The sequence below is a fragment of the Nycticebus coucang genome, chromosome 13, assembly GCF_027406575.1.
Source record: "Nycticebus coucang isolate mNycCou1 chromosome 13, mNycCou1.pri, whole genome shotgun sequence".
Lineage (NCBI taxonomy): Eukaryota > Metazoa > Chordata > Mammalia > Primates > Lorisidae > Nycticebus > Nycticebus coucang.
The window spans coordinates 25,445,428-25,471,468 of record NC_069792.1 but is presented as its reverse complement, the minus strand read 5'-3'; the positions used below and the strand labels follow the sequence as shown (position 1 = coordinate 25,471,468).

The following is a 26,041-nucleotide window of genomic DNA, read 5'->3' as shown; positions in this document are numbered from 1 at the left end:
TAGAAGGTTAATTGAGATCACTTCAAGGACTTAAATTCGATTGCTGAACATATACCCTGTATAAAGTCTGTTTTAGATATGATTTAATGTTTTTGTTTAATCCATTAAAATAGGGGAAAACATACTGAATAAACTATAATATTGCTAAAATAAGGGTATACATTTTATTTAAGGAATGAAGCACAGGGCCATGCAACTAAAATTTAGTTCTTCCTCAATATTTAATAAATATTAATGACAATTTTAAAATTAATTGCTCAAAAAATCTAATCAAGAATAGGTTCTTAGGTCAAGTTCAGTAATAAAAATCAAGAAGAGTCTAAAAACAAACAAACAAACAAGCAAAAACTTACAGAAAATACAGCTGTCCTGGAAGAAATATTATCAGGATAGTGCATACATTTTTATGTTACAACATAATATTTCAGGTTTTAAGTCCTTCAATAATTCATACCCATCCCATTTAAATGTAGGTTTGTTTCTACACATTTCTATTTAAATTTAGGTTTGCAAATGAAATCAAGATGGCTGAAGGTACTTTTCCCCCTCTGAACTATTCACCCAGCACCAATTTAGAGCCAAACCACACTGAAATTACCATTTCTTTATAAAAGAGTATCTGAGGTGTGTAGAAATAAAAACGGCTCTATTTTCTGACTACGTCTGTAGGTTGTTCCTTCTTAGAACACAGTACAGTCTTCAATGAAGCTTTACTACTAAAAGAAACACACAGAACACTGTTGACGTTTTCTGCGTCCAGTGGTAATTTTAAGCTGGTTTTAACATGGAGTCTTTCTCATTTCAAGTGTGTGTGTGTGTGTGTGTGTGTGTGTGTGAAAGAGAGAGAGACACAGAGGGAGAGAGAGGGAGAGAGAGAGAGAGAGAGAGAGAAAGAAATTGTACATCTTGACACAGGACTCTCAAAAGTAAACCTAGAAATATAATTATTTAGTAATTTTAGTAAAATATTGTACTTGTAGAAATTGGAAATTACTTAGCTATCTAGACGTATGAAAATTAAATTGACTACTATCCTTCGTGAAAAGTAAATAAACCTACACAGTTCACACTCCTACCAGAATACCGGCCATCCTAGTAAAAGGATATCTAATAGATAGCTGGAAATCTTGTGTAGTAAAATAGTAAACTGCTAGATTACTAGTAAATTATATCTCAGTACATTAGGAAAAAACAGTCATTAGTCACATTGTTTTTCTTTCTCTTTGATACTGAGAATAGTTTTCTCTCTTAAAAAGGATTAGGTATTTTCAAATATATCTTCTTGACAACAGTAAATTTTTAGTTCTTTCCAGATTTACATAACTTGAAAATTATATAACATGAAAATTCACGTCCTAGGAATTATTTACTCTTTGTAACTACGAAATTTTTATTATAGTACATTAAACAAGAGTTGAAGATCAATGTTAGTCACTAGAAGAGATGCATTTTTCTAATAATTGAGGCTTCAAGAATGTTAATAAAAAACTAAAATGAAAGGTGTATTATTTTCAAATAAATATCAAACGTTAATTTCAAAAAAGAATACCTAATGTTAAAGAACTTTTTCATTATTTAGCATTGTTTTAGATTATATTAAAATTAGGGAGTTGTATTTTGTGAGATTATTTGGCTGATGAAAAATTGTTTAATTAGACTTGACTTTTCACACTATCCCAAGAACAGTGGTGGGGGGAGGTGACGGGCCTTCATTTATTCACTAAGTTATTGGTAAGTACTTATTCAAGCAAGTACCAGAGAAACCCAGAGGACACAGAAGATATAAAGAAGTATGTATAGTTCTTTAGATTCACCAAGGACGAAAACAGTAAGAAAAGAAATTTAACAAAAAATTGACCACCATACATGATCTAACACCTTTAAATGCCTCACAGAAATGAATTCTGACTAGAAACTTCCATATAATTCCATAATTATGTTTTTCCATAATGCTATTCTTTGTAGAGAGAAATAAGATTTCAAGATTTTCAACTGTTCTAGAAAATCCCATCCAGTGGATGAAGCTACCATAGATTTTCTCAGAGACATGCTGAGAAAAATATCTTTACATAGGTAAGATAAATATCTTTTCAAAAATAAAATGAAACAGAAAATAGGAATAAATATAATTATCTTAAAATTGTATAAAAATATAGAAATGATTTGATTTGTAACTTTTTTTCAAAATTGATGTAATTTTAATGGATTTCCAAGACAAATGCAAAAACTAGTCCTAATTATTAGACTTAGGTAGTCTAAATAAATGACAATTAGAAACTGGTCCATGATAGAATTTGCAACTTCATATGGATTTAAAAATATGAATTTCTTTATGTCAAAGTAATAATCTAATGAAAGCAGGGTGGCATTGAAAAGGCAGTTGTGCCAGCTGGAAGCTCTGGTCTTAATCTTCTCATTACTGAAAACTACAGAAATAATACAATTAAGCTATTTTTAAAAACTGTCTTAGCATTTCCAATAAAGTTTTAACAACTGATTCTAAAAACATTCTTCTGTTAAGGCACAGACATGTGCATGCTTAACTCAGATTACCACTCCATTATCTCAAATCCTACCTACCCAGCAGTCAATAGATGTCAGGAGTGATGACATCACTTAAGTGTTCAATGGTGTGGAAAATGCCCCTTTTTAGTGCCATGCGTTCTGGACACTAACAAGCAAGGGCATTCATGACAAAGCTTCTTCTTGTTTTCTCATGTAGACAAAGACAAACATAAGAATATACTTGTTTAAATTACTTAAACCATAAAAAACTAAAATACATGATACACCCCAAAAGGTTTTCTTTCTACTTATAAATTATGTCTTCAAATTTAATCTCTTTGATTATATGAAGTTTGGTTTCCATTTCCTTATTTCTAACATTATAGAGCTAAAATAAGTCTTTTCAATTTCTTTTAGCTTTAAAATTCTATTACTTGTACTTCAAGAATGTCCTATATTGCCTTTGCCTGCAACACCCCATAAGAATTATTTACTGTAAAATAATATTACTGGTGACAATTAAGGTCATCTGGGACCTAAGAAGCAAAAGCTGCTTTGTCATCTGCAAGAAGATTTCAGATTTTCTAATTATTAAAGCAAAATCAATTGTTTCTGATCATTTGTTTTTAATTTTTAATTTATAACAGATAAATATAACAAAGAACTTTCAATAAAACTTCCCCAATTAGCTGAGTAAGATATTCCTAATAAAAACCTAAAACCAAGCCTCTCTTCAGCTTCATCCTAAAAACATGATGGTAAAATGTCTGAAATAGGTATAGACTTTCACGGGTAATTTATCTGCACAGTTAAAAGAAACACTAGGATTTTTCAATCAGCTCATGGATGTAAAAGCCATGATAAAAAAACCAAAAACATATAGAATTATCTTTTTTAAAATACCACCTTTGAAGCGTAATCCCTACTATGCCACCATTTCTGGAAAAACAGGTGTGTAAATTATCTATCCTCGTTCAAAACTAAACCTCTCCCTAAATCACTTGTGTTTTCCTACTTAAACCAGAAACTACAATCCAAAGATCTGACAGAGTAAGTTTTCAATGTGATCCTCTCTAAGGAAATAACTGGATTTCCAAAATCAAGGTAGCCTGATAGTTATTATGCTATGGAAGTAACACACTTGACAATTTAGGAGACAGTGGATTCAAATTCCAAATACAATGCCTCATTATAAAATCCTTAAAACCATTTTCTTGGGTGGGGCCTGTGGCACAGTGAGTAGGGCGCCGGCCCCATATACCGAGGGTGGCGGGTTCAAACCCGGCCGGGGCCAAATTGCAACAAAGAAATAGCCGGGCGCTGTGGCGGGTGCCTGTGGTCCCTGCTGCTCGGGAGGCTGAGGCAAGAGAATCGCTTAAGCCCAGGAGTTGGAGGTTGCTGTGAGCTGTGTGAGGCCACGGCACTCTACCGAGGGCCATAAAGTGAAACTCTGTCTCTACAAAAAAAAAAAAAAAAAAAAAAAAAATTTTCTTTTCCCTCAAACAGGCATCAATGAAATTAGTAAGTGTGCACTATGGAGCACAGCTGTAATGCATTCCTCACAATTCAATTACCTAAGGTATTTAAGTGCTGTGCTTCACCTGCTCTAAGAAGACTTTGTAGTTGCAGGAAAATTGTACAAGGCTCAGATTTCAAAGGAAACACTTGTGTTACAGGGCACAGACACAGGACAGCTACTGAGAAAGCCGCGTCACCTCAAGGCAAAGCACATTTTAGGGTCTCCTGGAAATTACAGAGATGTGAGGCATCTGTGTCAGAGCTTCACTTAAAATTTACTTTAAAACAAAGCATTAAAACCTTCAAAGGAAAAGCAGCAACCTAATAATTTAGGCACCTACTTCTTCATTTTATTAAAATTAGTTTGGAATTTTGGAAGGCAAATTTAATATGTAGATAAACTCACAAAAGTTTATTTCAATTAAGCCTGCTATTTCAATATTACACCAGATACCATACCAGATGCATGATATAGGCCTGACAGCCTCCCTGGAGCAGCAGAGCCATTCTTATCTTTTCTAAAGAATGTCTGCTTCGTACATGGTCAACATCCCCCAATTACTACACATTCTCCTAGCTCTGTCAGTCGCTCTGGCTTAATTCCCAAACTAGAATTTGAAAGCAGAACCATGTCTTACAATTTTTTGTGTTTTAATAGCCCCTAATGTCAAGCTTGGCTTATCATAGATCACCAATTATATACTTATTGATTATTTTTAGTCCCACAGTTATCTGGAAATGGGCAATAAGAGGTCAGAGACACAAGAGCCTAATTTCCTTTGCCTCCTACGTACTGTTCAATATAATCTCAGATGGGAGGGTACTGATAATGTATCTACATTAAATACAGGTAAAGCCCTGAAAAGTTGAACTTGTATTGTTTTTGTAAATGTCATATATTCTTACTGACTTTCTGATAAATACAAGGCTTTGCCCTTCATTATTTTGTATTGTCATTTAAGAGAGGAATAGTTTAAGATCACGTTCCAGATGTTTGAAGTGACCTCAGTATTTAAGGAAATACGTTAGTAATTGGAAACATACTAACTAATTTGTCAGTTCTTCAAATCTTTATCTATAGATATGGGATCATATAAGATGTTATAAGAATGAACATCTGTGTTTATTCATAGCATAGTAAATTTTAGATAGATGCAGGATTGATCTCAAAGTCAAACCTAGAAAAATGTCTGGTAGGAAAGAAAAACTCTCATAATAAATCACTCTAAAATCTCTACTTATGCATTAGTTTACGCTTTATATTGCGCGGATGTGGAGAAAAGGGAACACTTTTGCACTGCTGGTGGGAATGCAAATTAATACATTCCTTTTGGAAAGAGGTATGGAGAACACTTAGAGATCTAAAAATAGATCTGCCATTCAATCCTGTAATCCCTGTACTGGGCATATACCCAGAAGACCAAAAATCACATCATAACAAAGATATTTGTACCAGAATGTTTATTGCAGCCCAATTCATAATTGCTAAGTCATGGAAGAAGCCCAAGTGCCCATCGATCCACGCATGGATTAATAAATTGTGGTATATGTACACCATGGAATATTATGCAGCCTTAAAGAAAGATGGAGACCTTACCTCTTTCATGTTTACATGGATGGAGTTGGAACATATTCTTCTTAGTAAAGTATCTCAAGAATGGAAGAAAAAGTACCCAATGTACTCAGCCCTACTATGAAACTAATTTAGGGTTTTCACATGAAAGCTATAACCCAGTTACAACCTAAGAATAGGGGGAAGGGGGAAAGGGAGGGGAGGGAGGAGGGAGGTGGGTAGAGGGAGGGGGATTGGTGGGATTACACCAGCGGTGCATCTTACAAGAGTATATGTGAAACTTGGTAAACAGTCTGTGAAGCTAGTGAATGATGCCCCATGATTATATCAATGTACACAGCTATGATTTAATAAAAAAAAATAAATAAATAAATATCAAATAACAGTAACTTAGTTTTTGAATGTTAGTTTTGAATAACAGTAACTTAGTTTTTGGATGTGAGTAAAAACTAATTGTTTTATTTATTGGGGGATGCCAAATTTTCAAAATTAAAAAAAGATATATCATGAATAAAAAGCTTCTTGTGCAAATTAGTCAAAGAGAAAGTTTGCGGATTTATAGAAACTGAAATCTACAACTTAACACTAAAACTTCAACTTAAGCCAAAGACATTGAAATGCGTATTTACATACTTTTAATGAAATTGCTATATTACATTGCTCATCATTCCTATGTTGTTGTATTAAGAATTCTGTGTTTTTAGTAACAATTCTTGCCTTAAGAATGATAAATTTTTACACCACTGAACAGAGCGAGAGCTGTGTAAAGCACACCCTATTTTCCCTGACTGCTGTGAAGCTCCATCTGGTTTAATAACCACTGGTCCTCAATTGGATTTTTAGGGTTTCTTCAGGGATGATCTCTCTCAACATTTATTCAACAACTAAGGTGAAGATTTTTAAAATAGTGTATATATAGTTTTCACAGGTCCTTGAAAATTTGAGAAGGAAGATTGTACGAAGTATTTTTCATCCGTGTAGCCAATTCTCAGCTCCTTGCTGCCAAGCAAGCTCTATGTGGCAAAAGGCTCACCTCCACATAATGAGTGACCTTAGCCTCTCTTGCTCCCTGGCTTCTGGAGGGACTGGCCAATGAAACATACAAGCAGGAACTCAGAGAATGGAAGATGAATGAGCCCCCTGAGTCCTCACTGCCTTACCATGATGGTCACAGGGCCCAGTCACAGGGCCCGGTCACAGAACCGTACACAGCTATGATTTAATAAAATAAATAAATAAATAAAAATAAAAAATAAAAGAAAAAAGAACCTCGCTTCAGGCTCCTGTTCTCACCAGCCTGTCACAGGACCACTCAAGCCTGGGCACCTCATCTGGCCCTGTGGCTGGCCTTAACCCTGCCCACACCTCTGCTTACAGACCCCCCCCCCAATTATTTATTTTCCCCACTAAACCCTTGTTATTGTGGACTTTGTTTCCTGCTGAGAAATAAGTATCTGAGAATATCAAGAAATCTGTATTAGTAAACTGCCTAACTAATTTACTTGACACATGCAAGACTTAGTAAATGTTCTCTTCCTCCCAGGAATCAGCTTCCTTTATGATTAAAGCAGCCCTTTCCTCCACATTTGGAACATGGCTGGTGTTCACTTGACAAAAGAAGGAAATTCAACGCCAAAATTTTAAATGATTCAAAAACAAGGAAATCACTGCCATAGTTTCAACGAAAGCATAATCTTCCTGGAATTAAAGTGTAATTAATAATATTAATTATAAAACAAAGTTTAGAGTAAGTTATCCCTGGTTGGAATTTCTCAATCATTAACTAGTTTAACACTTTTGATAAAAGCATTAAATTCCCAAGACCCACTTTTACGTAAACCTCCTGACACTTAGATGACACCTGTATCTGCCTATCCAGATGAGCAGAAGTAATTTTTAAGGTGTTAATAAACTCAAAGTTTGGAAATAATTTGTGATAACTGTTTCGCTTTAAAAAGTCAAACTAGTAACTAAAAAGTTACTCACAGTAACTGAGAGAATGCCAGGAAGGCTATGTTAACCAGTGTAATGAAAGTGTGTCAAACGGTCTGTGAAGCTAGTGAATGATGCCCATGATCATATCAATGTACACAGCTACGATTTAATAAAAAAAAATAAAAATAAAATGAAAAGTCAAACTAATACTGCCAAATTACTGCCAATGAAATGATTTCTTCATAGGTATGCAGAGAAGAAAAATGAATAGCGCTATGCCACTCAAGGCTGCCATGATTCACTTGATTGAACAAGGTCCTTTTCATCATTTGGCAAAACTTGTCCTTAAATATAATCATAATGGAGGCTGGGACCAATTCATATAAAACTTGACTGCCACATCCTCCACCTTGAGACAAATTGGACACATAGTTTCACATCAATACCTTACTGAAAAGGTTCTCAGCATTCACATGCCCTCTACCATACTCCTACCTACCATATAACGATGATAACCACTTCCAAATACTGTTTCAAAACACATCTCATGGAAGAGGCCTTTCCTGTCATTGCTTTACTATGAAATTTTTTGTGATTTATATGCAGTTGAATAATATTAACCTGTACTTCTTACCCCTTGTCACTGATATCTTGAAAACAATTCTCCAGCAGGAGCCTTGGCGTTCTGATCACTCTCTCTCTTACACAATCCTATCCCTACATTCTTAAGGGTTCTGACCACGCCCGTGTCACACATGATACACAGATATCAGTAACGTAATATAACTCAGAAAGTCACAAATACAGGGATAATTGAGACACCTGTCATACTTATTAAAGAATCACTTTACCCTCCCCCAAAGCTACTATATTTAAAAATATAAAGTTAAGTAAAACATAAGCAGACTACTTACTTCACTGAAAAGAATGCTTTTATAATTTTCTCATAACACTATCTTGTCAAGACACAATTAATCACGTCCTTCTAACACTGTCCACTTTAAATCACTGGTGAAAATCTAATCACCTTTTCATTTTTTTTCATTCATTCATTCCATTTTTTTTTTCCCCTTCCAACTAGCACAGCTTGAGCTTAGAGCATGTGTCTGCCCCTCAGCTGGGGAACGCAAAGACGGTTGTAGCACAGTCCCCTCCCACAGAGGAAGGTAAGGCTGGAAAAAGAGACAAGGATGTAAACAGCACAGGCACAGTCACATCCAAGACCCTGCGGGAACCAGGGATCTGGGCTGGGGTCAGCACCTAACTCTGGAGCATGTAGACAAAAGCATATGCTACTTAGGGTGAGCCTTGAAGCAGGAGGAGAGATGCATCAGAGAGCACACAAGGGGGGCGTAAAGCACTTTCACACCTGCCTAGGGGAGTCGGTTGGCCAGGTTTGTTCAGCGTGAAAAAACACCAGCAAAGATGTTCACGTGAAATAGCACTGGTCACACTCCCTTCGTCTTCAGCAGTCTTGATGTAACAGACTTCTTGGTCTTTTCCTTGCAGACAAGAGTTCTGATCTTATTTCATCGCCATTCAAGAGCTGCCCCTCCCCCAGCACTTCCATCATTTTGGTTTTCCTCCTCCTGACTACATCTGAGTGTGGTCACGTACTCAGCCTGTCAGCCATGCAGTTGCCATGTATTGAGCAAGTGTAAAACAGTTTTATGTCTTATTGCCATCACCTTCACTGGACTGTCCAGTGTTTTTGTGGTTACTTCGTATTGTTTGAGTTGCACAGGGGTTAATCTATAAACAGTAACTCCTATGTTTATGCGGGTCTTACCTAATAGCTCATTATCTAATTGCTGCCCCCTACTCCCAGACTTACCCACGCTGAAATTCTCCCTCTTCCCTCCTCCCTCATATGGGCTTTAAAGTTTATCCTGCTATTGGCGACACTTCACTTTTCACTGTTCAACAGAACTTTGTCATTAAATGAGTTCCTACTGGCTGTCATTTCACTGGGGAGCTCATTAGGAATGCAGAATGTGTGTGTGTGGGGGGGGGTGGATTTACATGTTAACAAGATTAACCAGGGGATTCAAACGCACATTAAAATTTGAGTGGCATTTGACTAAAGTGCCATTATTTCTACCCCCCAAATCATATTCATTTGCTTTCCTGTAAAAAGCACTTTCTATCTTTAATACCAGGATGATAAATTTCAAAATATTTTTTGGTTAAAAACTTAAAATATAAAGCATGTAAAGCCTACTAAATGTTTTGCCTTTCAGACTGATGAGCAGCTAATATGAAAAATCTGCTGTATTTTTCCCAATACCCATGTGTGTGCAAGTAACTGACTTAATAAACCCTTATTGACACCATATTAATTATGCGAACTAGTCAAAAGAGGGGAAAAAAAGTAAGATTCATCAGTCATAGTTTTGGGTTATTTCTGGCCAGTTTAGTAACTCACTGATCTAAGTCACATATTTAGGTTTGTAGTTTCCATAATTCCAAATTTCATTGTTAGATTACTATACAACTATCTGTACTTAGCATTCAATTTGTAATGTGAACCTTAAGCACACTATTTGGTCTGTATCTGTATCTAATATCTGATTCCTTTGAAAACAGATACTCCAAACTACCTGCTCCTCTATCAACAACCTCAGCCTTTCCCCTCAGAATAAATGAGCTGACTTTGAATTTATATTTTCTTCTTTCTATGCCAAATGCTTTCTCAATCTGCTCACTATCAGTCTAAAAACATACTGTCTAAAAAACAAAAACGAAAGCTTCCCATATTTCCCTCTAGCTATTCTCCAATTTCTCTCATCTCCTTCACAGCAACATCATCCTGAGAAGTTAAAATTACTTCTCTACCCCCACCTCCCCTTCTCTTCCTAACTCCTGAACAAGACTTCTGTGCAGACCTCACCTCTGGAATGAGTCTTAGAAAGATCTCCAATGACCTCAGTACTGACAAAACCATTGTTTATTTTTCTTCTTCATCTTATGCAGGTTCTCATCAACAGTGAGAAAAGTTGACTTCTCTCGTTAAACTTGACTTCCAGGACAACATTATGCCATTTCCTCTAAGCTTACTAATCATTTGTTCTCAGCTGCTTTGCTAACTTTTCCTTTCTGTTCAACCCTTACAGAGTGCTGTGCTCCAGCCTCAATCTATGGCATCCAGGTCTTGTCCATAAGTCTTCTCTCCTTGGAGGATGTTGTTCAGTCAGTTCAGTTTAGATGGTTCCTGATAATATTTCCATGATGTTCACATTTGTATGGAGTTTGGCCTTTCCACTGACCATTAAAAGCAACTTAAGATGGCATGCATCTCAAAGCTTAGCCAAAAGAAACTCGTGATTTCATCTTCACTTTCTCTGATTTCTTCTGTCTCAAGAAATGCTTTAACTATCCCCCAAGTGCTTGTAAATATCCAAGAACATCCCAGATTCCTCTTTACCCATTACTGTTCGTAATAAAGCTATCCATTAAACCAGTCAGCAATCTCATTAAAACAGACCCTGAAACTAGCCGCTTCTCTCCAACTTTACCATTTCACAGTGGGTCAGGTCACCATCATCACTCAACCCAGAATTCTGCAGTAGCTTCCAATTCATCTCTCTGCTTTCAGCCTTGTCTCTCCTTCAGACCATTCTCTAAAGGTAGTCAGAGCAACGTTATAAAAATGGAAAGAAGAACAGATCAGTACCTTGTAAAAAAACTAACCAAGGGCTCTCCATTTCACTCAGAATAAAATACAAATTTCTTCTCACCTTAAGGCACAAAAAAATTATACATATGCTTCTAATACTTTTCCATTCCTGAATAAAACTCAGCCACTCAGGCTTCTTTGTGAAATTCTGGCTTTACTCCTGACTTAAACTCTTTTCTTTTTTTAGACAGAGTCTCAAGCTGTCATCCTGGGTAGAGTGCCATGCATCACAGCTCACAGCAACCTTCAACTCTTGGGCTTAAGTGACTCTCTTGCCTCAGCCTCCCAAATAGCTGGGGACCATAGGCGCCTGCCCCAACGCCCGGCTATTTTTGTTTGTAGTTGTCATTGTTGTTTGGTGGGCCCGGGCTGGCTTCCAACCTGCCAGCTCCGGTGTATGTGGCTGGCTCCGGTGTGTGTGGCTGGCGCCCGAGCCACTTGAACTACAGGTGCCAAGCCTGACTTAAACTCTTCGTATCTGCTATTCCTTTTGCCTAGAATGATAGGTCTTCTGTATCTTTGTTTATCTGACTCCTTCTAAGTCAGCTTTCAGACCAAAAGCCACCATCAGAAAAGCCTTCCTCAACTACTCATGATTAGCGCCACCTCTAGCATCCATCCTCTGTCAACTCACTCTGCTTATTTCCTTTAACTTGTCAAACTTTTTATACACTAATGTATTCCCTAGCATCAAAAATAGTGCCTGACACAAAAATGCTCAATCAGTATTTGTTGAATTAAATGTATTTTCCTAAACACACGTGCTGTAGCCTGTTAAAATTATCGTAAAAAAATAATTACTTAGACACAAATACTGAAATATTTTCATTAGATAATTACCACTTTAATATTCACATTTTTCTTTCCATAAACTAAAAAGTACATATAGGTGCACACATATATCACCCATATTATTTTATATATTATATGCAAATCAATGACCTACTATCATTTTTATAATCACTTGGCTTTGAGTTATTAAAATCATTAAAAACGAGAATTTGATCAGCCTGAGAAAGAGTGAGATCCCCATCTCTACTAAAAATGAAAAAAAAAAACACAAAAAAAAACAACTGAGATAAGAGGATTGCTGGAGCCCAAAAGTTCAAGGTCGCTTTCTCACAAAGTGAGACTCTTATCTCAAAAAAAAGAGAGAATTTGAATTTTATTCTTATTTTTTTAACATCTGTAACTTTTATTATTTTTTTCACTTTTTAAATTAAATCATAGCTGTGTACATGTGTATGTTGTTGTATAATTCCTATAAGAAATATGTGAGACAGCACAGCCTCAACAACAGCAAAGAGAGAATGTCCCTGAACTAAACGCTACTCTTAACCTTGATTATATATGATTATAAATTAATATTTTCAGTTTTTAATAAAGGTATTCAGTTGAGGCAACTGCAAAAAATATTATGTAATTACATTTCCCTATTGCCATCATAAAATTTGAAATATATTCCCTAATTGAATTATCTCTTCCAAAACTAAGTTGAAAACTTTTGGCTGGAAAAGAGTTAAGATTGTGGATACCAGCTGGCCCACAAGAGATGTTGCATATTTGATAAATAAACAAATGAATAAGCATGTTAATTTCTCTCATCCCATTCTTGAACCACTCTTGGACCGTTAACACTTCACCCAAACTGTTTTATCAGATCTCTAGCAGCTCCCATATTGTGAAATGTTATAATATCATCATATCTGCATTTTAATTGAATTTTATAAGCAGCATTTCTGACAGAGTTGATCATACTTTCTCCTGTTCCTCTGGTTTTCTCCCTAATTCTCAATTTCCCTCCTTGTTCCCCCGCACCTTCTCTTCCTCTACACTTTTAAAAGTGTGTCAAGGGCTCACGGAAGCCGAAGATCTCTGTCTATACACATTCCCTTGAAATCTCTCCCCTCCTCACAACTTTAAATACCACGTGATGCTGACGAATCCTAACTTTATGTCTGATACTGGCTTACTTATATCTAATTGTTATATGTCTAATTGTACATTCGACACATTCAATTGCTTATTTAAGCTAAATCTCACGTTTAATATGTTCAAAATTGAGCTCCAGCTTTCTCTACCAAAAGCTGCTGTATCCACATCCTTCCCTACCTTAGAAAACGGCAACGCCAATGCTTCCATTCCTCAACTGTACAGTCACATCTTGCATCCAAAATCTGTCTGTGCGCCCTCCGAAATGAATAAAATCCCAATTACATTCCCTATGATCGTGCAAATGGTGATTACTGGACAGGAACTGGACCACTTCCTATTCTACTTCTGGCGCTAAAGTTCTCACCGCCTGTTGTTTATGGAGGGAAGGAGGAGGAGACTGGGGCTGGGAGAGAAGGGCATCCTAGGTGGGAAAGGAGTAGGCATCTCTATCCTGGGAAGAGTGGGAAGGCAGAAGTTGAATTCCACCTCCTCTATTCTTATAATTATGTTGGTAAAATGGGTACCAAGTAAATGGTGATTGCCGGATTCTCTGCAACTATTCTGGAAGTCCCTGCAAGTTGAAGGATCCAGAATCTTCCCCATCAATATTTAAACTAGAATGGAAAATGCCATCAGTTTTCAAAACACAGTAGCCAAGGCTTGGATAGATTTAGATATTGCAGCAGACACAGGAAATCCCAGCCTACTGGCTGCCTCCCAGCCAAATCAGTTTCATTCATTTTGCCACAGGCATCCCCAAATTTTTTAAGATTAATGGTATGATCACAAAGGGGTTTAATATTCACACTCTTTTACTCTTCTCCCCACTTTCCTGGCTACCACTCCACTCACCTGCTGTAACATCTTTCTGTTCAAAGATGTGCCCTTCCTCCAACCACCTGAAGTGTGTTCTCAACAAAGTCAGAAGGATCCTGCGTTAAGCATAAGTAAGACCATGCTTCTCTTCTGTCCAAATGCATCAAATGGCTTCTTACCCCTCAGACTAAAAGTGAGGGTCTTTACAACGACCTACATCTGCCCTCTGCAATTAAATCTCTGATCTCACTTCATACACACTTCCCATGCTCACTCTCTGTCAGACACATGGGCCCCCTTGCTCAGTCAGAGCCTTCACCACGCCTGTTCCGTGCAAAGATGCATGTTTGTTATGTTTACTGCTGGGCCTTACATAGTGTTTGGCAAACTCCTAATACATGCTGGATGAAGGAATAAATAACAATAAAATTCCAAAATTTTGTGGCATTTTTCTGACTCTGAGTATTCCCTTCTCCTATTGAAATTACTTTTCTTCTCTTATATTTAAACACTTAGATGTATGGCTATGTCAATATTTAAGGGAGAAACTTTAATCTTCCAGAACTCCCAGGTTACTAAATTAAACAGAACTGGCCTGTAATGTTATTTTCTTCCTGGAGGCATTGGGATCTATCAGATAATTTTCAAAAACAAAAATACATTAAAGGGTCAATGTCTTAATAGAAACTATTGAAATTACGGTTTTGTAATTTTTTTAAATTCTACAAAGATACTTAAAATATTATTGTAGGCCAGACACAGTGACCCACTCCTGTAATCCTAACACTCTGGGAGGCTGAGGCGGATGGATTTCCTGAGCTCAGGAGTTGAAGACCAGCCTGAGCAAGAGCGAGACCCTGGCTCTAAAGTAGCCAGGTGTTGCGGTGGGCACCTGTAGTCCCAGCTACTTGGGAGATTGAGGCAAAAAAATTACTTGAGCCTAAGAGTTTGGGGTTGCTGTGAGCTGAGGCCCCGGCACTCTAGCAGGGGTGACCAAGTGAGACTCCCCCCCAAAAAAAAAAAGTTAAAGTATATAAATACTACTAAAGGAAAGCATAAAATACTTTATGAAAATTAAAGATGCTATTTTAAATTTATAAAAATACAATAATTTAAAAAGTTGATGATATTCTTTAAATCAATAAAGAGATTTCATGGGCTTATAAGTGCATAAAGATAGTATATATCAATAAAAGATAGAAATATTATTTTTTGAAAATACCAGGCAAGCCCTAGCACACAGACAGACAACTATTATTTAAGAATCAAGAGTTGCAATAACCTTACTTGCAGTGATTTCCTGACACTTTTACCAAGATTCAGAAATGTACTATGGGGAAACAAATTGTGAGGCCATACTGATGGCAAATATCTGAAAATATAGATTTGTGGGAATAAACAGAGCAACACACAAGCTAAGAATAACTTTTGGATATCCCAGACTAGACTCCATGTGTTCAACAAAGTAGTTGTCCCATATTCAGTTTCTGGAATTATCTTCTGTACAGAAGCCCAGAGAAAACAAAGCAAAACAGAATGCTTTCCAGTTTTAAACCTGGCCTTAGAAAAAACTGTAAGTAACAAACTGGAATCAAGCCATTGTGTCCATCAACGTGCACCACAGACAGAAAGCACCAATGGTTATCTGGCTCAAAGGAGAGGTATTCAGATGTATTTTGGTCTACATTTGGAAAAGTGCCTTTCCACAGTTCTGCCCATATCCTCATTCATCAGTGAGGTGAGAGGGTGAATACATTCAGCCATCAGCCCTCCCGATTCTCAAAAAGGCAAGGGAGCAGAGTAATAGCAAGAAATGATGCATGTTATTGCCCCATGTACCCTTTCTAAGGTCAAGTGCCCTGGTTACTAAAGTACATTGTAGACTTAAGTAGTAAATCATTCTGGATTTCAATCAATCTATAATGTTTTAGAGGCTGTAGATTTAAAATTTGTAACAGGAAGTAAATACTCATTAATTCATTTTATTATTTAAAGCCCACAACATTTGAATACCTTTATTATTAGCTCAGGAGCTCTATATTCCAAAACAATTCTTGGATCCCATGAACATGTGAAAAATAGAAATAAAAAATCCTTCCTTATTTGACGTAGTTATGCCTTCTCCTCAAATGTTTCCAATTTCCTACATCAGTATCTCTAGTTTTGGTGGGATTCTTCCTTCTAGACTTTCATTATTATAATTCCTCTTTCATACCAGTTCTCCATATTCATCTCACGTACAATCTTACCTATTCTTTCATCTATTTGTTAATTCAAAGCATATTTAGTGAGCATTCAGCAATCCATTCAATCAACAAACATTTCTTGAGCACCTCTTCTATGCACCAGGCTCTGAGTTATAAGGATAAATAAGGTACGATTCTTACCCTTGAAGGAATTCAAAGTCTTGGAAAGGAAAACAGACATGTAAGTATTTCATTGCAACAAAACTTTAATACTATCAATAGGCTTCAAGAAAGCACTTCAGAGGAATGAGTATAACAGAGGAAGCTTTATAGGAAAGACAACCTTTGAACTTAAGTCTTGGGTGATAAGAGTTTGTTAGGAATAGATGGGAGGCACTGGCATTCCAAGTATAAAGGCCCTGGAACAAGCAAAGAGACACAGAGGCGTGAAGAACCATGCCTATCTTTGAGAACAGTGAGTAATTCAATGTGAACACAGGCTCAAATACACACAAGGAAGTCCGGCACTACGAGCAGACGACAGCACAGGGGCTTCCATTTAGAAGCTAACCATGGTGGGCTTTAAGCAGCCCTCCTGCAAGCAGCCAGGCGTCAAAAGTATGTATGTGCAGCTGAGCAACCAACACAGATTTGTGTGAGGGAAAAATCAGCTTTAGGAACAGTGAAGAGAATGGAGTAAATCAGAAATAAAGTAGGAAGGGATTGCCATGGTCAGCTAGGTGTGAAGCTATAGTAACAATGTAGGAGTGATGTAATATTACGAGGAAATCAAAGTGATGGATTCAAAAGATATTTGAGACAGAATCTATACAACTTGGCAAGTAATTGTATACTTATGTTTTTGTATATATGTTACATGGAAATGAGTGGCAGGAATTGAAAATGTGTCCAGTTTAGAGCAGGGAAGTTTGTATGATTCTTAGGACTGAGCAGATGTCGATGATATAAACTTGGAAAGAAACCTAAGAAGGGGCAGGTAGACAGGTGAGGGTGGAGGGAAAGGATGAGGCAGTTAGGTTAGCTCGGTTTCTTTCTTTTCTTTTTTCTTTTTTAGGTTTTTTTTACTTAGGTTTCTTTTCAGACATTTTTGGCTTAAATAACTTTGGAATAGTACCCCATAGATATGATCCAAAAGGCAGAAGGAAATAGAAAAATGAAGCTCAAAGACAGCGCTGTTGGGTGAAGACATAGAATGTGGAGTCACAAAGACATGATGGTACTTAAAGTCAAGTGCAGGGAAGGCCAAAGGGAAGGACAAAAGGGAAAAGCTGGGGAACAAGGTTTTTAGAGATGGCAAGAAAATACAGACGTGAGATAAAAGTACCAAGCCATAGGTTCTTAAAGCCCATGGAAGGAAAGGCTTGAAGAAAATGAACCTATTCAGCAGCATCAAATGTCTATCTCATTACAACCTGTGAGGTTTATATTCTCTCATTGATTTTACCAATGGGAAAAACAACACTCAGTCTTTTTTTCCTCCAGAATCAATTGCATCTTTAGCAACAGGTTCACTGGATGACCCACTTTGTCAATTTACCCTAAATTAATTGTAGGTAATCCCCTTCCTTAGGATTACTGGTTCCTATCACCAACAATTCATTTCCCTGCTTCCTAATTCTGCCACACGATCTGTGCTTCCATCAACCTCATCTGCTTCCCCTTCACTACAACTAGCCTGGAAATTCCTGTCACCCTGTGTTTTTCTGTTCCTCTTCCTCTAAATGACGTCTACCTTCCACTCTTTCAATCCATTCAAGTCCCTGACCACTTTCAAAAAACAACATATAGCTTGTCTTCCCCATTGATTATCTCTCACAATTAGGAACGTCCCATCGTTCTGTGCTCCCTTCACTTTATCATACACATAAACAAACAGGTGTGTGTCCCTGCTTCCTAGAAAGTTTTCAAATGTGTCTATTCTTCTCAACCTATAGGCTCTTCCAGGGAAAATAGGGCTTTTCATTTTCAATTTTTAACACTACAAGTTAAATGAGGGAAAAAGTATGGGCAGGGATGTAATGTTACTAAGTGTGGGTGTAACTTGACTACTATACATTCAAGGACAAAGAATAGAGTAAAATACTCACCAAGTGTAAGTAAGACTCTAACATGACCAAGTGTAACTAAGACTCTACTCAAGTCTCTAACATGAAATGACATATAGGGTACAAGGGACTAATAGTGGTGACACTTATCTTAGGACATTGCAGATTTTATAGGAATTAGCTTTTTAGCCACTTTTTAAATTTGTTTTCTCAGAATAAATACATTTTAAGTGACTTTGGATAAATTGTATTTATATAAGCATGATCTACATCTATAGATCTATAGCAATCTATACTTACATTGCTATTAAATGTTTAAATCAACAGTATTTTTCAAATAAAATAGTATTGTTATTTTAGACTTCCCCTTAAACCTGCATTCTAGAAAATGTGTTCCCGTGGTGTACACACATGTGCAATGCACTCCTCTGGAGCCTAATTAATGGCTTAGACACCGTTCCAGTGCTAACAGTATCTAAGGGCAACACAATATAAACCCTGGCTGGTTTCTGAATCTACATTTCAAGGGTAGAATGAAACCAGTGAAACTAAAATGAAACTCATATAAACATCCCAGACCAGACATCATACAATAAGCAATTTCTTTTTGGAAGTCAGACATAAAAACAAATCACAGAACTGTTCTTTCGTGATTTCCATATTACTTAAAACACACACAAATATTCTCAGATTTCTTTTTGTGGGTTTAAACTTCCAAGTTCTTTCGTATTTTAAATAAAATGCAATTGAATACCTATCCACATGGAATAGGCAGACAGTGGCTGGCCTGGTTGGAAATATTCCATAATTGGCTTTTCTGTTTGAAGTCTCACAGACGAAGAAGTCATAGAACTTTTCGCTTTGGACAAACACTTTCTAAAATACAGAAGAAGGAATATGAGATAACACAGATGTCATATTTCCTTAGATATCATATTTAAACAGGAGGAGACATAAAATTAGTAATATGTATCCTAGTAACATTTACTGAGACTTTGCAGTATGCCTGATAATGAGCTAAACTTTGCCCAGATTGTCTCATTTAATCTTCACAACCACCCCTTAGGGTGAATATACATGCTAGACACAAGGCCACTGATGTGGAGAAAAATGAGTAACTGCCGAAAGTCACATAGCTGATGTGTGTCAGTGCTATAAATGACATCTATACAGCCTAATTTCTGGATTCCATCTCTTAACCAGTGATGAGTTCTCATCAGTGCTACTATTTTTTGGGTGATTTTTTTTTCTTGGAAAAGTTACTACAATAGCATATTTTATAATACGTAATGGAAACCTAGATCTTCCATGTTTCCTGAAAGTTATCTAAATGAAGAAGAGCCATCAAAACTAATGTAAATGCAGAAAAGAAGAAAAACCAGCATGCATTAAAATTAACTGCAACCTTCAATGCACCCAAAGGAGAAATGTCATTTCCAATGTTCATGAAATAAACTTTACCATCACCAATAACTATTATCAGCCTTCATTAGTACATTCCTAATTTATGGAAGAAATACATATAATAGGTTTTTTTATGTTTTCTAAATATTCAGGGTATGAAATAGTGTATTGAGTTATACACTGATGGCCTTAAGTAATTTTGTTTCTTAAACTTGCTAATTTACTTTAAGAGTAAATATAAGGTGATTAAGGATAGGTGCATAGTTTTATTTAATCATTTACCTAGGCTTATTTTCATACTTCAAATAATAAATCCAGGGGAAAAATGCCATTTTCAAAGTATTGTTTAACATATAGCAACCATATGTTGCGTGTCATTTACATATTTGTAAGAAAACAAGGCCCATTAGAAACAACATATACTGTATGTATGTCTTGAAATTATTAATCTCTGAATTTTCAAGACCCGCTATTCCTAAGCAGGTTCTACCAGTTGGAAATTAGGAAGCAATTTGTCTATTAAGTCACTTAAAAGCAAATACACCAACTAATCAGTATTTTTAGTAGAGTAACCTTCTGAGTAAGAGTTCAATTTAGAGTACCTAGTACGAACATTCCATTTAAAGACGTTTAATTCTACTCTGAAATTCCAAGAGCTCTCAGAAACGAGAGGATTGCTAATAAAATATGCAGAGGAAGACAGCCTCAAAGAAAATCTATTTTTTTAATTCCATACTGGACAAACAGAGATTAAGAAGCAGCATGAGAGAGAATTTAACTGTGATGACTGAAAACATGAGTATTTCTTTTGTACATACCACTTGAAAAATTTCCTTACCATATACTCCATATTAGAAGCTGTTGGATACACCTGACTTCGTAATTTATTATGAAGGTCCAAGATACTCTGCATGTCATTGTCTGTGATGGCCCTTTTCCCTCTTTGCTTGGCCGTCCACCACTCACCATCCTCATCCATGTACTTTTCCAAAAGTTTCTCCAATAAAGTGGCATTAGGAACCACCATGGCTGGAATTGCTCTAGCCATGAATAGCACGGTGGTTACTCTGAGCCACTCCCCCGCGGTACACTTCATAATGAACGACCTCAGGATTTCCCGGGGAAAAACTCCAAGACAGGCTCGTCCACTCCTTTTGGCTATAAAGACATGTTATGTGATTAAGATAAAGTCACCAACAAGATATTAACAAAAGCAAAACAAAGTTACAACAAGGGTATGCCAGTTTTGATTTATCTATATAACACCAAAAAATGAGACACCCGCTTTTTTGAATAACTTGTTTCCAATGCATTTTTTTTTCTCCCAGAGGACTTTTCATAATACATGTTTTTTCACAAAATAGGCACGTATATTTCCAGGTAATATCCACGAGGCCAAAAATAAATGGCAAAAGTACCCTGCAGAGTCGAAACTTGGAAAAAATCAAACTAATTTCTGAATTACAAGATTTAAGTGGCTATATATTATATACGTATAGTCTGCAAAGGATGTTATCTACCCAGAGCGTTTCATTTCAATCCAGAGGTCCATGTTTCTCTATAGAGTTTTAAAGTATTATTTTTTATTTTAGGTATATTTTATTCCAGTGTTCCATCTCCGGTTCACATTCACAAAGACCACAATATTCTGAAATTTAGGGTGAATGTCTTAATAAAAGGCTATTCATACAAGTATCCATGGGTGCATGGGGGGTGGGGGGGCCGTGAACTACTGAGAATGAATGGTTCGGGTCATTGGAAGAAGTCTCCTCTTATCCTGGGGCAGGTAAGATCTCAATCATTATTCCCTGGAAAGTTTGTGCCTAACGTGCGGCCTGCACTCACGAATGCCAGCAGCTCCTCGGTAGCCTCAAAGTTTTCCTCCCACGTCCTGCAGAAGCACACTCTTCACTCCACCGAAAAGGAGAGCGCGAGACGGAGACGAACCCGCAAAGTCACTTACAAGAACAAGCTTCCATCAATCTTAAACGCCGACCCTCCCTGCCTGACCATCTCTAAAAGTTGGGGGGCAGGAATTATTTGTGTGTTCTGTTTTGTAGGGTTTTAAAAGAAAGAAAAGTGAAATAGAAAAAGTTGGCAAGGTGACCCCAGCGACGCGTTTTAGAATCGCCCTTACCTCTCCAGTGTGAAGTTCCGGGGAGAGCTGAGCAGCGGGACGGCGGCCTCCGCAGCGCCCCAGTCCTCGCACAGCCGCACACCGAGCGCCCCGCTCGGGAAGGACCCGGCCACGGCGCGTCCGGAGGCTGCGCAGCCTGGAGGAGGACGCCAGCCACTGCCTCTGAGCTCCCTTCACCCTGGAAGGAGAGGCAGGCGAAGCGCTCCGAAGTTAGACCGCGCGGTCAGGGCCAGAAGGGAGCTGCCCTCTCAGCTCGCCAGAGTGGGCGCCCCAGCGTCGCCGAGCATTCTCTGCAGGAGCGGGGGGCGGGGACTGGAGAGGGCTCGGCGGGGACGGCTGGCGACGGCTGGCGACGGGCTCGCGCTCTAGCTCGGTGCAGCCGCCCGCTCAGAGCCAGGCGCCGGACGCTTCCGCCGCTCCCGGGCGCTCGCGGGCATTTATTGCGGCCCGAGCGCGCGCACGTGATGCGAGCGCCCCTCCTCGCCCACCGCCGCCGCCGCCGCCGCCTCCCTCCAGCCCTGGCCCAGGGCCCTCCCGCGCCGCAGGGAGCAGCCGCCCCGCTTCTCCCCGAGCAGCGCCCGGCCTTTGGGGGCGTGCTTTCGCCTTCTAGACCCCGCGGGAGGTGTGTGCACGGAGGGCCCCAACGCCTCCCGCCCCTCACGGCTCCCCTGCTTCCAAAGATCCGCTTCCTCGTGCTTTTCCGCAGAGAAGCTAAAATGCCTCCTTAGCATTTCTTGGAGCAAAGGAGCTGCCCCAGAGAGTACGGCGTGGGTAGGGGAGGCGGTTAACACCTTGGTCTGGGAGACGCAAAAGTGGAGCTGGGGCAAGGGATGGAGAGAGGAACGCGTTTCATTTTATTTTCCCTAGGACTCCGCATCTGTTTCCAGCACCTACTGTTGTCTAGAATGGTGAAGTTTTTCTTTTGGGGGATCGTTGAACCACAGACAGGATCAGATAGAGAATGGGGTTGGCAGAGTTTGGAGGTGATCTCAGGATTGCTTGACAATTGAGAGCCTCGCTTCACCCATAAAAGATGAGGCATTGTCTACTCAAGGTTACCACAGGATTGTTTTAATGATAGAAAGGGTACGCTTTAGTTAACCCGTGTTATTTTGGCAGGAATTCGAACTCTAAAAAGAAGCTAGAGTATCTAGCATATTGTCAAATGAAATAAAGCATTCTGAATAGTAATTCGAATCATCCCAAACTCCTCCTGTCTCTGCCATCCAACGACGCTGTATTTAACAAATCTAAAAACTCGGATCTAAGCCTCAGATAAATTTGACACCTTGCTTCCTCTCACAAAGAAGAAGAAAAATACTACCTATCAGAAGGGTGCACGGTTGAAAAATGTGGGTTCATATAGCCTTTCATAGAAGTGTCGTTTTGCAATTTTATATATAATAGCAGCTTAAGCGCAAAGAGATTCTTAAGTTTGTGGTTTTCAAGTAGTTATTCATAATTTTTATGCACAATGTTCAGAAAAACAGACTTTTCTTCCTAGAAACGAATAGAAGACCTCCAAAGTTCATGGCAAAAGAACCATCATTTATGACAGCAGATGCAGAACAGGCTTCTAAACTGCAGTTTTAATGTAATATTCAAGAGTTTAGGGAGTATAGAATAAAAAATGTTAATTAGAACATTTTCAAAGAGAATTTAATTTGGGAAATTATAAGGAAATGAATTTACATGCATTGGTAATTTTGAATGTTTCAGTTACACACCTTTCTACACAAGGTATAAATACAGTGAATAGCTTACATAAAAAAAAACCTTGTTTTAAAGATTTTAATCTCCAATCTTTTTCTAGGCAAGGAAAAAATATATATCTTTGACTTAGCGTGTCTGTTGGATTCCAATTTGGATACGCAGGCCATATTTATTATATTATAAAAGAATGATATAAACATTACCCTATGAAACATTAGCATTTCAGCGATACATCTTATTATGCCTGATTCGGTATATATGTTGGAAATGACATTTTGAACAGTAAATTCAAACACAATATTCTTGAATACTCAAAGATGATACTGTTCATGTTTTTATTTGTTGTCAGGAAATCTGTGTGTAGACATAAGAAAATGTCTTCTCCACACAAAATTCATGTAGAAATGGCACTTCGGTTTGTGGCTGAAGCTATTACTTGTAAAGCCATGGTTGTTTTTAGCATTACTACTTTCTTGTGGCAGACAGCTGTGGTTGCCTAACCAACAACTAGCCGTCCACCCCTTTCTTCTTTCCAAGTCCGTAGCCTCCAATTTACTGGGGGCATCCACCCTCTGACATGCTGTTAAACTGGCATTCTTAAGAGGTAAGTGTTGACCAGTCAAAGCCAGTCATCATCATCTATCCCTGGGACCAGTGACTGATTTGGCATGGAAATGTCATGCAACCACACACGTCTACTTGGGGGTGAGAAGGGTTAGCAGGGATTCTCTTCTATGATAAAAAGAGCTGCAAAAAGAGAAAATACCTCTTTGCAAAAGTGTAAATTTGTAAAATTTAAAGATGCAGTTTTTATTGTGCAAAGAATAGGCACAAGCCAGAGGGCAGAGACCTATTATCCTGGCCAAGCAAAAAGATAACACCTGAGTCTCAATGCCATTGACCAATCATTAGAATACCTACCTATTTTCCTCACTATAAAAGATGACAAATGTACTGTTTATATCATAGTGACTTGGATATTCAGTTACTTGCAGCCGAAAGGACTCAGACTGATACATTTATACAAAATAGATACCTTTTTTTGGCAATGTCATATTTTTCCATGCTATTATTTTCTGCTTGTGTGCATAGGTAGGAGCTGGCTTCCATGTTTCTCTATCCATGCCCTTACAAAAGTGGGAATATAATCATCTCTAGACAGGTCATTTACTATATAGTTTCATGAGCCCATGGCTGTTCTATCACTGCATTATTTCTAAGTCCATGCTCCCCTGGGGAACTGTAAAAATAGAACTGTTGTGTTGCAATGTAGAATCAGTGTAGTGCAATGTTTTAAAACATGGAATTTAAATTAAGCTGCTTAAGTTAAATTCGTGAAGTGTCACAATCATTAGACATTAATCATGCTACTTGGCCTCTGTGAGCCCTGCGTCTTTCCTGTTTAGAGGGAAATTGTAGTAGCCACCTTACATTGCCACTATGTATTGAGTTGATGAACAAAAGCACCTAAAAGAGTAATAGGCAAGTAGAAAGATTTCAATGAGGGATAAATATCACTACTATCATAAATGAACTGAAGTCTTTATATTTGCTATTTTATAAACCTAATAGGATTTAATAAAAATATTGTACAGTTAAAAAAATTAACTAATATTTTTTTCCTTCTTGCTTTTTTGGAAATAGCCTTAGTGAGATGTAGTTCACATAGTATAAAATGTACAGTGCAATTTTTAAAACTATATTCACAAAGTGGTTCAACTATCTCCACAATATAATTTTAGAACATTTCCATCTCTCCCTAAAACAAACTCTTATCCCATTAGCAGTTCATCTCCATTCCCTCACTAGCCTTCAGCCTGTCTATTCCTGGGAATGACTAATGCGCTTTCTGTCTCTTTGGATTTGCTGATTCTGGACATTTGATATAAATGGTATTATGCAGTGTTTGTCCTTTTGTGACTGACTCCTTTCACTCAGCATGTTCTCAGGGTTCATCCCTGTTATAGCACATGTCAACGTTCCATTTCTTTTTGTTGCCACGTAATAGCTCACTGTCTGGACATACCACATTTTCTTAGCCATTTATCAGTTGATGGGCATCTAGATTGTTTTCAATTGGGGGCTATTATGAATGATTCTGCTATAAAGACTTTACATACAAGTCTTTGTGTGAATATGTTTTCATTTCTCTTGGGTGAATGCCTACTAGTGAGGTTGTTGAGTGAGATAATAACTATGTTTACTATTTCAAATAATTGCCCAACTGGTTTCCAGTGTGGCTGCGTCCTTTCCCATTTCCACCAGCCAGGTATGAAGATTTCATTTTCTACATACACTTGCTAATTGTCATATATTTTTTTAATTAACCTCTGAAGTGTTATTTGGTGGGTTTTTTTTAGGAAATTTGCATTTCCCTAATGACTAATGATGTTGGACATATTCTCAAGTATTTATTGGAGATTTGCAAATCTTTGTGAAGAAATATCTGTTCAGACTCATTGCCCACTTTTAAATTGGGTTGTCTTTTAAATTATTGAGTTATAACCATTCTTTATATATTTTAGGAACCAGTCTCTTGTTAAATTTACCGTTTGTAAATCATACATACTGTGGATG

At 37.7% G+C, this 26,041-nt stretch overlaps 1 protein-coding gene across 2 annotated transcripts in view; it reads right to left on the bottom strand.

The window, feature by feature from the left end:
* The window catches only part of CRISPLD1 (cysteine rich secretory protein LCCL domain containing 1), a 43,799-nt gene extending 21,685 nt beyond the window's left edge, over positions 1–22,114 (bottom strand). Inside the window, exons 1-2 of one of the 2 annotated variants that reach the window (XM_053558831.1) lie at positions 21,752–22,114; positions 20,453–20,772 (exon numbers count right to left, since the gene is read on the bottom strand). In XM_053558831.1, coding sequence (XP_053414806.1) covers positions 20,453–20,710 — 258 coding nt within the window. In that variant the 5' untranslated portion in view covers positions 20,711–20,772; positions 21,752–22,114. Of the gene's footprint in view, positions 1–20,452; positions 20,773–21,751 lie in introns of those variants that run through there. The other variant, XM_053558832.1, reaches the window with a different exon arrangement.
* Between the last annotated feature and the right edge of the window lie 3,927 nt (positions 22,115–26,041).